Raw genomic sequence first — 12,904 nt, forward strand, 5'->3', positions numbered from 1 at the left:
GCAGTGAGGAGAATGTGCCACTGCCTGCCAAAACTAGGCTGGGGTTCAGATGGCATAGTGCAGGTAATGTGGCCATTTTATCAACCTCAGAAGTATGGAAGGCTGAGTCAACCTTGAGCAGGTCAGGATTGAACTCCTGGAAGTTGGCAGAGTTAGCTTGCAATACTGCATTCTGACCACTGTGCTAACATGGGTCTTATTCTGTATTCTGACTGGTGGGGCCCAGGAAGAGAGCCTTCTCTGCTGTTGCCTCTGCCTTGTGGAACACTCTCCCTCCATAAGTGAGGTGAGTCCCCCTACTGTCCTGGCCTTCCACAAAGGCATGAAAACATAGCTCAGTGGCCTAGCTTGGGGTGTATATAGAAGCATGCAGCTATGGAGGTAGGTAATGCCCTGAAAGCCTTTTCCCCACCTTCTAATTGATTTTTAATATTGCTTGTCACTTTTATATATTGTTTTTAAATTTTCAATATTTTATTTGTATACCACCAAGAGTCCCTCAGTTAGGGAGATGAGTGGTTTTAAAATTTGATAAATCAATACTTATGATTTAATTTCTAAACACCCGAATTGTGATCATATGGCCATGGAGATATGACAATGAGTGCAACAACAATGACCGGTCAGAAGTACTCCTTATTCAGCACCATCATAATTTCAAATGATCATTGGATAGTGGACACTAAATGAGGCAACCTATAAACAATTAAATATTTATTGATATTGCAGTTGTTAAAATGTCAAGAGATAAATGGATGCAATTGCAGCTCAGTGTTCTCATGAAACTTTCTAAGTTGTGGCATGCACCTTTTGATTATGAATTAATAATTATATGCAGTAAATGAATATAAGGAAATAAGCCATTCTTTTTATTCTTCATTTTAAAAAGTGTTGAAAAAATGGATCTCACTGATTACGAAATCTTTCTTTCTTCAATTTCTAAATTGGAATCAACTGGGGATTAAGTTTCAATAGTATTTATAAACATTTCTGGGGAAATTACAGACATAAGATTCTCTTGCTATTTCAAACAAAAGGTTATTTTCTATTCAGTGTCTCTGGAAGGAGTCATGGTTATCTCTCCTATAATTACCCCCCCCCCCAAAAAAAAAAATTTTATTAATTAAATTCCTTCTGAAATCTCTATGGAGCTTCAGGGAATATAGCCTAACAATGAAATATGATCGAAGGGAGCAAATAACGTTTCTTGTCCATTCATGGATGGGATGAAACAGACAGAGCTGTAACAATCCACTTCTTCAAATTCCACATTCTAAGTTCAAATCAAGCAAGTAAAAGAACCTATTGCACTTCAATGAGACTTATATTTTTCAGAAGGAAATTCAGATTTCTTGTAAAATATGTTACTGTTCATGTCACTGATGATATTACTACCAGATGTGGTATGCCATATTCCTGCTACTGCTAGCTGTGTGGTGGGCAAGCCTAATCTTCTTAAGCATAATTATTATCATAAAGGAGATCTCATCATTGCTGGCATTATTTCTCAGTTCTACATGATTTCTGATGCAGTGGATTTTAGAAGGCATCCATCTGAAGAACTAGTTGGTGACCTCATGTATACTGCTCTTAAGCGTAACATATAATAGAACAGATACCTTTCTTTTCTTTCATGACTTGAATGTTTAACTTTATTTAAAGAGGGAACTTCCAACTGATGGAAATCCTACCTTCCAATTGCATTACAGTAATAGTTATCATATATAAGCGCATTATAGTATAGTATCATCAATATAATTAATACCAATAATATTCAGTATTTCTTGTTGATTGATCCAACCTTCTTGTGTATATTTAGATGCCCATATGTACTTCCTGTCTTAAACAAATATAAAGCAAAACCTATAATGTCAAGTGACTAAACTAATTCCTTTTATTTCTAGAAATGATGAAAGTCTATGGTTCACTTTTTAATTTATATACTGTAGAATGAATCCCCAATAATGCATTCGTGATCACTCTTTGCAATTAATGAAAAATCATTGTTTTGGTTTTGAATTCATTTTCATGGGTATTAAAGAAAATATAGCTCTGTATGCATTTTGGTTTTAAGTCTTAGAAGGTCCTTTAGACTGTGCAGAGGATAAATTATTTCTTGAACCTGTTTAAAGTAGCCACATTTTCCCCCCAGGATTGCATATCTGCTTTCTGCAGTTGTGATCCTGGCAAACTGTGCAGTGGCTTTACAATTACATATTTATAGGAAAAAAAAGTGAAGAAAGAAGATGTAGAAAGTAGGACTAGAAATAGGTCTAATAACACAAGCAAAATGTAATACCATTCATGAATATTCCATTTGGTAATTCATCCATTCTCTAGTGAAAGATATTTTTTCTTTCTTGTATAAAATATATGTTTCATGCTTTAGGTTGTTTTAAAATATATTCAAAAGAAGAAAACTCAGTTCCAGATGCTACAAAAAAAGATCATATTGGTTTTCATGCTAAAATTTTATGCATGCATAATTCTCATTGCAGGTTTTTACTTCAGAACTACCAACACACCCAGGCTTTGATGTTTGCTATAAACGAGATTAATGAAAACCCTCAGCTCTTATTCAACATGACTCTGGGCATTCGCATCACTAACAGCAATTTCATGGCAAAATGGACCTACTTTGCTTCACTGGAGCTACTGTCCACACAGGGCAAATTCACCCCTAATTATAAGTGTGATATCCAGGAGAAGACAATATCTGTTATAGCAGGACCTAATGCAAACATCTGTCCATTTATGCCAAATATTCTGAATATATACAAGATGCCACAAGTAAGAATTACTTATGAATAAATGCCTTTTTTCACAATGACTGATATCCATGCTTGCTAAACTTTTTATTAGGTTTCCATTTTTATTAGGTTTGATGATGTCAAACCACCTATAGAGCTGTATTACTGTTATCCTTCTCATTTTTTTCTATTACCTATTTCCTTAGCTTTTTATGACTACAACTTTGTTGTTTGTATTTCATGATTTATGTTGATTGCTTTTATTTGTACCCTATTATGATTTATGTTGATTATTTAGTATTCTATGACTATCATTCAATGTTGTATCTTATGATTTATGATGACTGCATTTTATGATTATAAACATGATTTATTGCTTGTTGCTTGTATGAACACTGAGAGCTTATGCACAAATTCCTTGTGTGTGCAATCACACTTGGCCAATAAAGAATTCTATTCTATGATCTTTTCTGATTTGAATTTTGCATACAAATTTACCATCTGAGCAAAATAAAACAGTAGGGATTAGTTGTGTGATGTGTGCCTAAATCTGAAACTTAATCAACATTATGTATTGCCACCAATACATAATATTGATCAGTATTATGTATAGATAACAATAATAATAATAATAATAATAATAATAATAATAATTAATAATAATAATAATAATAATAATAATAATAATAATAATAATAATGACAAATTCGCTATTAGTCAATTGCAAAAGGCAGCCTTATTAGGAACTGCTTCCATCCTGCGACGATATCTGTAATACCATCAAACATCCACATCGGCCTATCCCAGGTCCTGGGTAAGGACTCGATAGGTAGACAAAATGCCAAATCCAGTCTGAACATCTGGCTGACTGTGCGATGATCGATAATAATAATAATAATAATATAAAAAAAAACTTGGAAGGGACCTTGGAGGTCATCCAGTCCAGCCCCCTGCTCAGGCAGGAAACCCTATACTATTTTGGAAAAATGGCTGTCCAGTCTCTTTTTAAAAATTTCCAGTGTTGGAGCATTTACCGCTTCTGGAGGCAGGTTGTTCCACTGATTAATTGTTCTCACTGTCAGGAAGTTTCTCCTTAGTTCTAGGTTGCTTCTCTCCTTGATTAGTTTCCACCCATTGCTTCTTGTCCTGCCTTCAGGCGTTTTGGAAAATAGCTTGATTCCCCCTTCTTTGTGGCAGCCCCTGAGATATTGGAACACTGCTATCATGTCCCACCTCATCCTTCTCTTCGTTAAACTAGACATACCCAATTCCAGCAACCTTTCCTTATATGTTTTAGCCTCCAGTCCCCTAATCATCTTTGTTGCTCTTCTCTGTACTCTTTCTAGAGTCTCAACACCTTTTTTACATTGTGGTGAACAAAACTGGATGCAGTATTCCAAGTGTGGCCTTACCAAAGCATTGTAAAGTGGTATTAATACTTCAAGTGATCTTGATTCTATCCCTCTGTTAATGCAGTATGGATCACATACTTGATCCAGAAGCAGCCTGACCTATGGTAAAACAATGTACACTATATCTTTACTGATGTTCAATTTAACCTATACAAGATTTGCTTGTTGGACTTTATACTTAGAAAACTTTACTTTCCATTATATTAAAGAGACTTTGTCTTTGCCATCAAGAATATTTTCGTCTTAAAAAAATATACATACATTGGGCATGACAAGCTATGAATTTGGTTGATTTGATTATTATTGCAGAGTCACATAGAGCTGTAAAGAGGATGAAAGAAGAAAGTCAGAGGAATTTTAGAAAGATAGGATGTTGGCTCTATTGTAGTGTTTTGTACAGAGGTAACCATCTATAGGACAATGGGATCAGAATTGTTGATTAATATAGAAAGAAGCAAATTGCAACCTTTATTAACATATACAGTTTTTAGAGGCTTTTTTTTTAATTGTACACTGTTCACAGTCACTCTATCAGTGAGATGGATGGTTTTTGGCAAGCTTGTTTCAATATAGTTTCTGAATTGTTTTGTTACCAGACTAGGTAACACCAGCAGCAGGATTTTCTTGTCCTATTTTCCTTAGCTTATATCTTATGTGACAGTGTGGTCAGTTGGTTCTGTGATTGCCAAACCTGAGCTAAAACCTGAGCTACAAATATTTTTTATACTATTTCAATGAGGTCGGTGATATCTAAATATAACAAACAGACAGACAAACAAACAAACAAATAAATGTTTTCTGGTTTGGGTGTCAGCTGGGCAGAGACAAGCAAAGTGAACAAAGTGAATCTTGAAATCAGCTTGAGATTCATTTCAGTTTGAGGAATTTGAGGATATGGATGAGGTATATAGCAGTATAAGCTTTATCAGCTGTGGGTTTGATCCATGATTCTTCTGGCTCCTTCAGATGGCCCATCCAGAGTTGTGTGATTGAAACATATGCAATATTTTCAATTGGGTGTAGAAGAATATCAGTAATCAATGTAGTGATCACAGTGCATGTGTGACACTAACAAGCTTACTTGACGAGTAACCCAGAAGCCACTTTCATAACACCTCTACACTCCAAGCTTTCTTCGAAGACAGCTCTACATACAGCATGTTGCAGTAATCTGATTGCAACTGAGTCAATGTCATCAGATGTGATATTATAGGGAGCTTTGTATTTTCTACTTCTGTTCTAAAGGATGGGGCAAGGAGAATCTACTTCCTAGTAATCCTGCTACTGTCGCTCATATGGAGGGCAATATATAATCATATCACATCATAACAAATCACATAAGGTCATATCATATCATATCATCATTTCTTGGACAGTAAAAAGAAGATATATTAGCAAAATGTGAATTAAAATAAATCTAGAAAGAGAATGATTAGGGGACTGGAGGTTAAAAGATACAAAGAATGGTTGCAGGAACTGGGTGTGAATGAAAAAGACTAAGGGTGACTTGATAGCAGTTTTCCAATATCTAAGGTGCTGCCACAATGAAGAAGGGGTCAACCTATTCTTCATAGCATATGAAGGCAGGACAAAAAGCAATGGATGGAAAGTAATCAAGGAGCGAACTAACCTAGAATGAAGGAGAAATTTCCTGACAGAACAATTCATCAGTGGAATGACTTGCTTCCAGAAGTTGTAGATGTTCCATCCCTGGAATCTTTTAAGAAGAGACTGGACAGTCACTTGTCTAGATTGGATGGACTTCCTGCCTAAGAAGAAGGTTGGACTAGAAAACCTCCAAGGTCCCTTTCAACTGTATTATTCTGTTATCCTGTTAAAGTTCAGGAATTACTGAATCAATAGATTGTTAAATCTCTGGTATTCAAATATTAAATAAAAAAAACTGGTTTCTTTCTAGATTATATTTTTTTTGACGTTTGTGAGGAACACAGTCTGAAGCATATACTCAAATACCCAACTATTTTAAATCATTTTTCCCTAGCTTCTATATGGATCTGCTCCAATGAAAGATAATAGCGAACACACAGTTTTCTTTCATCGTTTTTTCCCAAATGAGGAGCTTCAGACGAAGGGGATTCTTCAGCTGCTGTTGCAGTTAAAGTGGATATGGATAGGGCTGATTTCCCAACGTGATGAGAGTGGACAGAGGTTTGTACGGAATGCCCTTACACTGTTTGTCCAGAAAGGTATTTGTTTTGACTTCATGCAAGAGTTGCCCAAAGAAACTTTTTCTAATGACATTGGATGTGTATTTAAAGATTTTATTGCCATGTACAAGGTTGTCATGAACAGCATTGCCAATGTTGTGATCCTCTACTGTGAAAACCAAGTTCTTGCCGTTTTCAGAATATTTCCCTATCTTTCAGAATATGAGGATATACCAATAAAGAGAAAAGACAAAGTTTGGATCATGCCAGCCCAGATGGAGTTCACATCAGTCCCTTTTCAAAAAATACGGCCTTTGGACTTTATTCATGGTGCCATATCTTTTGCAGTTTCTTCCAAAGAGGTGACTGGGTTCAAATCATTCTTGCAGACAAAAAGCCCTACTTCAGAAGAAGATCATTTAACAAGATTGTTCTGGGAGCAGGCATTTGGATGTGTTTTCTTTAAAGATAAGTTAGATGAGGATGCTGGAGTGCTGTGCACTGGAGAAGAGAAGTTGGAGACTCTTCCTAATTCTGTGTTTGAGACCACCATGACTGGGCAGAGTTACAGCATTTATAATGCAGTCTATGCTGTGGCACATGCCTTGAAAGCCATGTTTTCATCTAAATACAAACACAGAACAAGGGCACACGTTGGAAGCCTGATGATTATCAAGGAAGAAACATGGCAGGTAATAATAAAAGAAATCCCAATGACATTGATCAAGCCTCTCTTATGCCATTAGATGTTTTTATGACTGCAAAACATTTCAGGTTCAGTATCCACATAGTTTACACAAATTCATGTTTCATGACAACAGTGTGGAGGAATTTTGTAAAAAAAATCCAATTCAAAAATTTTGATTAAATCACAGCTTCATAATTCAGTTTGAAATTTTGTCAAACCATTTTACTTTGGTGAAAATATGTTTATTAATATTATGGTTCACTTGCACAGTAGTATTAGCAGCTTCTAAATGGTAGTTGTGTACATTTAGTGTGGATATTTATTTCTCCAAATCAATTGCATTTATTTATTGAATTTATATGGCTGCCCATCTCACACCTGTAATCCTGGACACCATGCAAAAAGCTAAAGAATCAACATAATTCAAACACAAACATTTGCTTCCATTTAGCTCCATACTTACCTGAGAACAGTCTTATTTAACAACAGCGTTGGGGAAACAGTTTTCTTTAATGAAAAGGGGGAATTGGGAATTGGATTTGATATCATCAACTGGATCACATTCCCAAACCAAACTTTTCTTAAAGTCAAAGTTGGAAAGGTAGACTCATTGACTTTTCCAGAAGAGTCTTTCATGATTTCTGAAGAAAACATCATCTGGCCAACCATGTTCAATCAGGTATTTCCTACTGTTTAAAATCCTCCTCACTACCATTTTCAGAAATCACTTTTATCATTTGATTGACTCATTAGTAATTAAGGCAATAAAATATGATGAGAAATGAAAGAGCAGAGACCAGATTACACAGGGCTTCCATTATTAAACTTGTCTTTCCAGAAATCTATGGGCATTCCTGATTGTACGCAATTACCAGCTGTCATTTTCAGGTTGTCCTACATAGGAAACCATCTTTGAGTTATAAAAGCTGTAAATTATTTAATAATAAACAAGTGGCATGCTGAGATATATTTTTTTCTTCATAAATTAAGAGTAGTAAATTGCTACCATATAGTTTTATTGTGTTCTGACTGCAGATTGTCTAAGACAGTGGTTCTCAACCTGTGGGTCGGGACCCCATTTGGGGTCGAATGACCATTTCACGGGGGTCGCCAAACCATGCTGTCTGCCATTTTTTTCCCTTTTCCCTAGCTGTCCTATTCCCTCTTATTGGTGGCCACACCCACTTGGGGGTCACCACAACATGGAGAACTGTATTATGGGGTCACAACATTAGAAAGGTTGAGAATCACTGGTCTAAGACATATTTTAAAATCCCATCTATTTTCTTTAATTTTCTAAGTTTAACCTGCAACTTTGTCACCATTAAAACATGGTCTATTTCATAATTTCTAAAAGACTGTCTAGATGCAATTGGAACTCTGTATCCCATGAGAAAATTCTCTTTAGTATTTCTTTTCAGGATCTATTTGGCAAAAATGAAAATGCAGATAATTCCAAAGTTTAATTTCACCTACAAAGCGTGGGATAAATTACCAATCAGATTCACCTCAAAGGTGCTTTTCAAAGGCAACTGGACTTTTTTTTCTTGAAAAAACTCTTGTTTCTCATCCAAGAAGCTTCTTCAGTTCTCAAGGAATTGAATGTTTCTCAAACATTTTCAAGGAAAAAAACAAGAAAGTTGGTTGCCTTTTGAAAAGCACCTTTGGGACAATCATGACTGGATGATTGAGAATCCTCATAGATATTTACCAATCAGATTGACCAAAATGGAATTTGAGGGGAGTCCAGTTTAAACAATTAAGCCTTCAGAAAACCTCTAAGGCAGACATGTCAAACACAAGGCCTGTGGGCCAGATGCGGCCTGTGAAGCGGTTTCATGTGGCCCGCGAAGCCATCCTGGAAACAGTGAGGGAATGGCCCCCTCTACCTTGGCCCTGGTCCAGGCCAGCCAGGAGCCAATGCACAATTTTGTGGTGGCCATCTATGCTGAAACGCATTCAGTCTTAGCTCCACAAGGCCATCTAGAAACAGCAAGGAACCAGCCCCTGCAGTGTCGCCCCTGCCTCCTGGGTACATGCTGGGGAGGTGTCACCCTTTGTGAGGAATGAAGACATGCACCATCACCTGGAAGTGGCCAGTAAATGGCTGTCACCTACTTCACATATCTGGCTTGATAGGCTCTGGCGGAGGGGTTTCAACAGGCAGTGAGGGTCCTCCAGTGGACCATGCCTTGGCACTTGCCCTGGTCCCACCCCCTTCTGCCAGAGACCCTCAGATCTGTCCCACTCCTGCCCAGGCCCCCACAGGCCCCCTTGACACGAACAATGTAGATCTGGCCATGCCCACCCAATAGGCCACACCTACTCCATCCACACCCACCCGGTAGGCCACACCCACCCTGGCCATACCCACCTGCCCTCCCGAGGGCAACCGCAATGCTGATGTGGCACTCAATAAAATTGAGTTTGACATCCCTGCTCCAAGGTTTTGTGACTATACCATATCTTAGGAAAGACATGGTTCCATGAGGACATACAGACAATGCCACATTATTATAGTAGCATTCATTAATATATAATAATATGTTGAATTGAAACCCATATATAGAATTTCTCCAAAAGTTATGCAGATTTGTTAGAATATCGTATACATAGTGAAATACGAGTGTATGAAATACAACTATTGAACTCTCTCCTGGTTTCATTTCTGAATAGGCTTTACCACTTTCTGTATGCAATGAAAATTGTTATCCAGGCTACCTCAAAAAAAAAATAGATGAGAAGCCTTTTTGCTGCTATGATTGTCTTCCTTGTGCAAAGGGGAAAATTTCAAACAGATTAGGTAAGATGGGCCATGTATATAATTGAGAAGACTTATTATATTAATTCTCACCAGCAATATTGTATACCTGTCTGTGTTTAATCTGCATGGTATTGTTCTCAAATATAATCAATTATTCAGAATTTGGAGTATTGCCTCATTGAAACAAGGTAACCTTGGTATTAGATGAGATGGATTTGAATATTAGTAGCTCAGGTTGGTAGTTGAGCTGTTAGTTTGAGCTCCAAGCTTGGCTATTCGGTTGCAAACATTTCATCTCCATTCGGGGAGGTATCTTCAGCACACTCTGAATTGTGCTTGTGTGTCAGAGCACTGACCTTTAAATTAGTGTGGGTATTATTTGTCCAGATGTTTCTGAGTCATGGTCAGGATTCCGGCTGTTTGACTGAGTGGTTTGTTGTTGTGAATTGAATATGATGCTATGTTAGTACAAAGAAGCAAGAAAATGAGCTTGTCCTTGCTGGGGAGAAGCAGGCATGTAAATAGATACGAAACATAAATATTGGTCCTTCTGCTGGTCTGATAATGAATTACAATCTTCATGGTTTTTTAACCCTTATAAATAACTGGAATTCTTGCTAAAACATTTGTCACCTGAACGTGAAGAATATTCAGAATGAAAAAGCTTTTGAATTAAGAAAAAATTCTCCAAAAATTAGGTTATCTCGTTTTAAATATAGAGAAGTCACTTATTAAGAAGAAAAGTGATAGATTTTGACTCATTTTCCATAAAATACATCAGTCATTAAGTAAAATGTCCAACCAGATGAGCTCATAAAGAAGTATCACACTGTTTCTCTGGAAATAAGCTAGGAATCTCTGACCTATTACATATTTTTCTGTTGCGTGATACCTCCATCTTCCAACATGATACTGAGATTGATACAAACAATACTCTTGATCTTATTTGACCAAACATATACAGGGTACTTTTCTGCATGTGGATGGTCCCATTCTTAATTTGTAATACTGTAATACAAATAAAATGAACATAATTAACTAGAAATAAATGGAGTTGCTTTCATAGCTTCTATGGGCCACAATGTTTTCTTTGAGGAGTCCTTGATGCTCTCGGAGCTTGGTTGTTTTCTTGCAGATATTTCATTACCAAACTAGGTAACATCAACAGTGCAACATTAATGATATTGACTAGCACTGATGATGTTAACAAGTTTGATTATGAAATGTCTGTAAGAAAACAATTGAGTTCAGATTGCACCAAAATTTCCTCATTTCAACTCTGAGTTATAAATAACTTCCTTGTTATGACTGTAATCCCTTAATCCCTCAGTTCCATCCAGGGCAACTGGATGGAACTGAGCACTTACTGGATGCCTTTCCTGACACCATGTGGAGTTAGCAGCAGATATTTTTTCTTTGCACCCTAAGAGAGAAACATCTGCCGCTATTGAATTCTCAACCTCCCAAGTGGGAGATGAGCATCTTAACCACTAGTTCACGATGCAACTCTTAAACTCTGATCAATAAATAGTCCTTTAATGTTTTGTTTTGCAGATGCAGTTGATTGTTTCCAATGTCCAAAAGATCAATATCCAAATGAAGCTCACAATCTTTGCATTGAAAAACATATAACTTTCTTGTCTTATGAAGAACCTTTGGGAATCACTTTGGCCACTGTAGCTGTCTTCTTTTTTGTAACTTCAGCTTTGGTGCTGAGGATCTTCATTAAAGAGCGGGAAACCCCCATAGTCAAAGCGAACAATAGGAATCTCACCTATATTCTTCTCATTGCTCTCCAACTATCTTTCCTCTGCAGTTTTCTTTTCATTGGACAACCTGATCAAGTGAAATGTCTCATGCAACAAACTGCATTTGGCATCATCTTCTCTGTAGCCATTTCTTGCATTTTGGGTAAAACAACAATAGTGGTTCTTGCTTTCATGGCCACCAAACCAGGATCCCAAATAAAGAAATGGGTGGGGAAAAGGCTTGCCAACTCCATTGTCCTTTCTTGCTCTCTGATACAAGTCACAATTTGTGTTGTTTGGCTGGCAATTTCTCCCCCATTTCCAGATTCAGACATGCACTCTATGGCTGAAGAAATTGTACTAGAATGTAATGAAGGATCAGCCATCATGTTTTATACTGTTCTTGGCTTTATGGGGTTCTTAACTGCTATCAGTTTCACGGTAGCCTTCCTAGCTAGGAAGTTACCTGATAGCTTCAATGAAGCCAAATTCATTACCTTCAGCATGCTGGTGTTTTGCAGCGTTTGGGTAACATTTGTTCCTACCTATCTGAGCACCAAGGGAAAGTACATGGTGGTGGTGGAGATCTTCTCCATTCTGGCTTCAGCAATGGGGTTGCTTGGCTGTATCTTTTTCCCAAAATGCTATATTATTCTTCTGAGATCTGATTTAAACAGAAAGGAAAAACTTATTAAAAAAAACTGAATTATATTTCTGAACCTTATAAACTCTCCTCACTCTTGTGGTTCCTTTTTTTGCTAGTCTTTGCAGTTTGGGGAAACTGAAACATTTTTTTTTTCAAAAATGCATAAAATAAATATTTGTCTAATGTTGGAATGTGCCTAGGTTTATAACCATGTCAACAAATAAAGTACAATTTCTTCCTGTGGCAATTTTGCCTAGCATTTTGCTTGCCATTTGCTCAGATTTGTTATAGTCTTGTGTCGTCATGGATCATGGGTAACACTTTGAAGGAGGTTTAAGTATAAGATGATAGTTACCAAAATCCAATTCAGAGCTATTGAGAAGCTAAGTCCTTATTGGATTTTGATAGTAGTTTTCAACTTTCTTTTGGGGGGTAGATGATTGAGTAAATAGCATAGATTCACTGTCAGAGCAGTCTAGGTCAGTGATGGCGAACCTTAGAGACTGAGTGCCCCCAAACCACCCCCACTCCACCCCCCACCTGCCCTCCTCTCACTCCCACTCCTCCCTCCGCCCACAGGGCTACCCACCCCCTCCACAGCCTGCCACAGCAGATTGGCCAGGTGGCCCAGCAGCACCATGGCAGCCTGCTCTCTGCCCGCATGCTGCAGCATCATCTGTGCATGATGGGATGCGAGGGCGGAATCTTGTCCCTGCTGCCCAGCTGCC

General features: G+C 37.4%; 1 protein-coding gene across 1 annotated transcript; it reads left to right on the forward strand.

Annotated features, from left to right (window-relative positions):
• The first annotated feature begins 1,361 nt into the window (after positions 1–1,361).
• On the forward strand, positions 1,362–12,235 carry LOC120319595 (vomeronasal type-2 receptor 26-like). Its single transcript, XM_039368623.1, has 6 exons — positions 1,362–1,579; positions 2,613–2,790; positions 6,165–7,022; positions 7,470–7,697; positions 9,695–9,821; positions 11,337–12,235. The coding sequence occupies exons 1-6, from the start codon at positions 1,362–1,364 to the stop codon at positions 12,233–12,235; spliced, it is 2,508 nt and encodes an 835-aa protein (XP_039224557.1).
• The last annotated feature ends 669 nt before the right edge of the window (positions 12,236–12,904 follow it).

This window comes from Crotalus tigris, unplaced genomic scaffold (genome assembly GCF_016545835.1).
Source record: "Crotalus tigris isolate CLP2741 ecotype Arizona unplaced genomic scaffold, ASM1654583v1 scf7180000020873.166745, whole genome shotgun sequence".
Taxonomy (NCBI): Eukaryota; Metazoa; Chordata; class Lepidosauria; order Squamata; family Viperidae; genus Crotalus; species Crotalus tigris.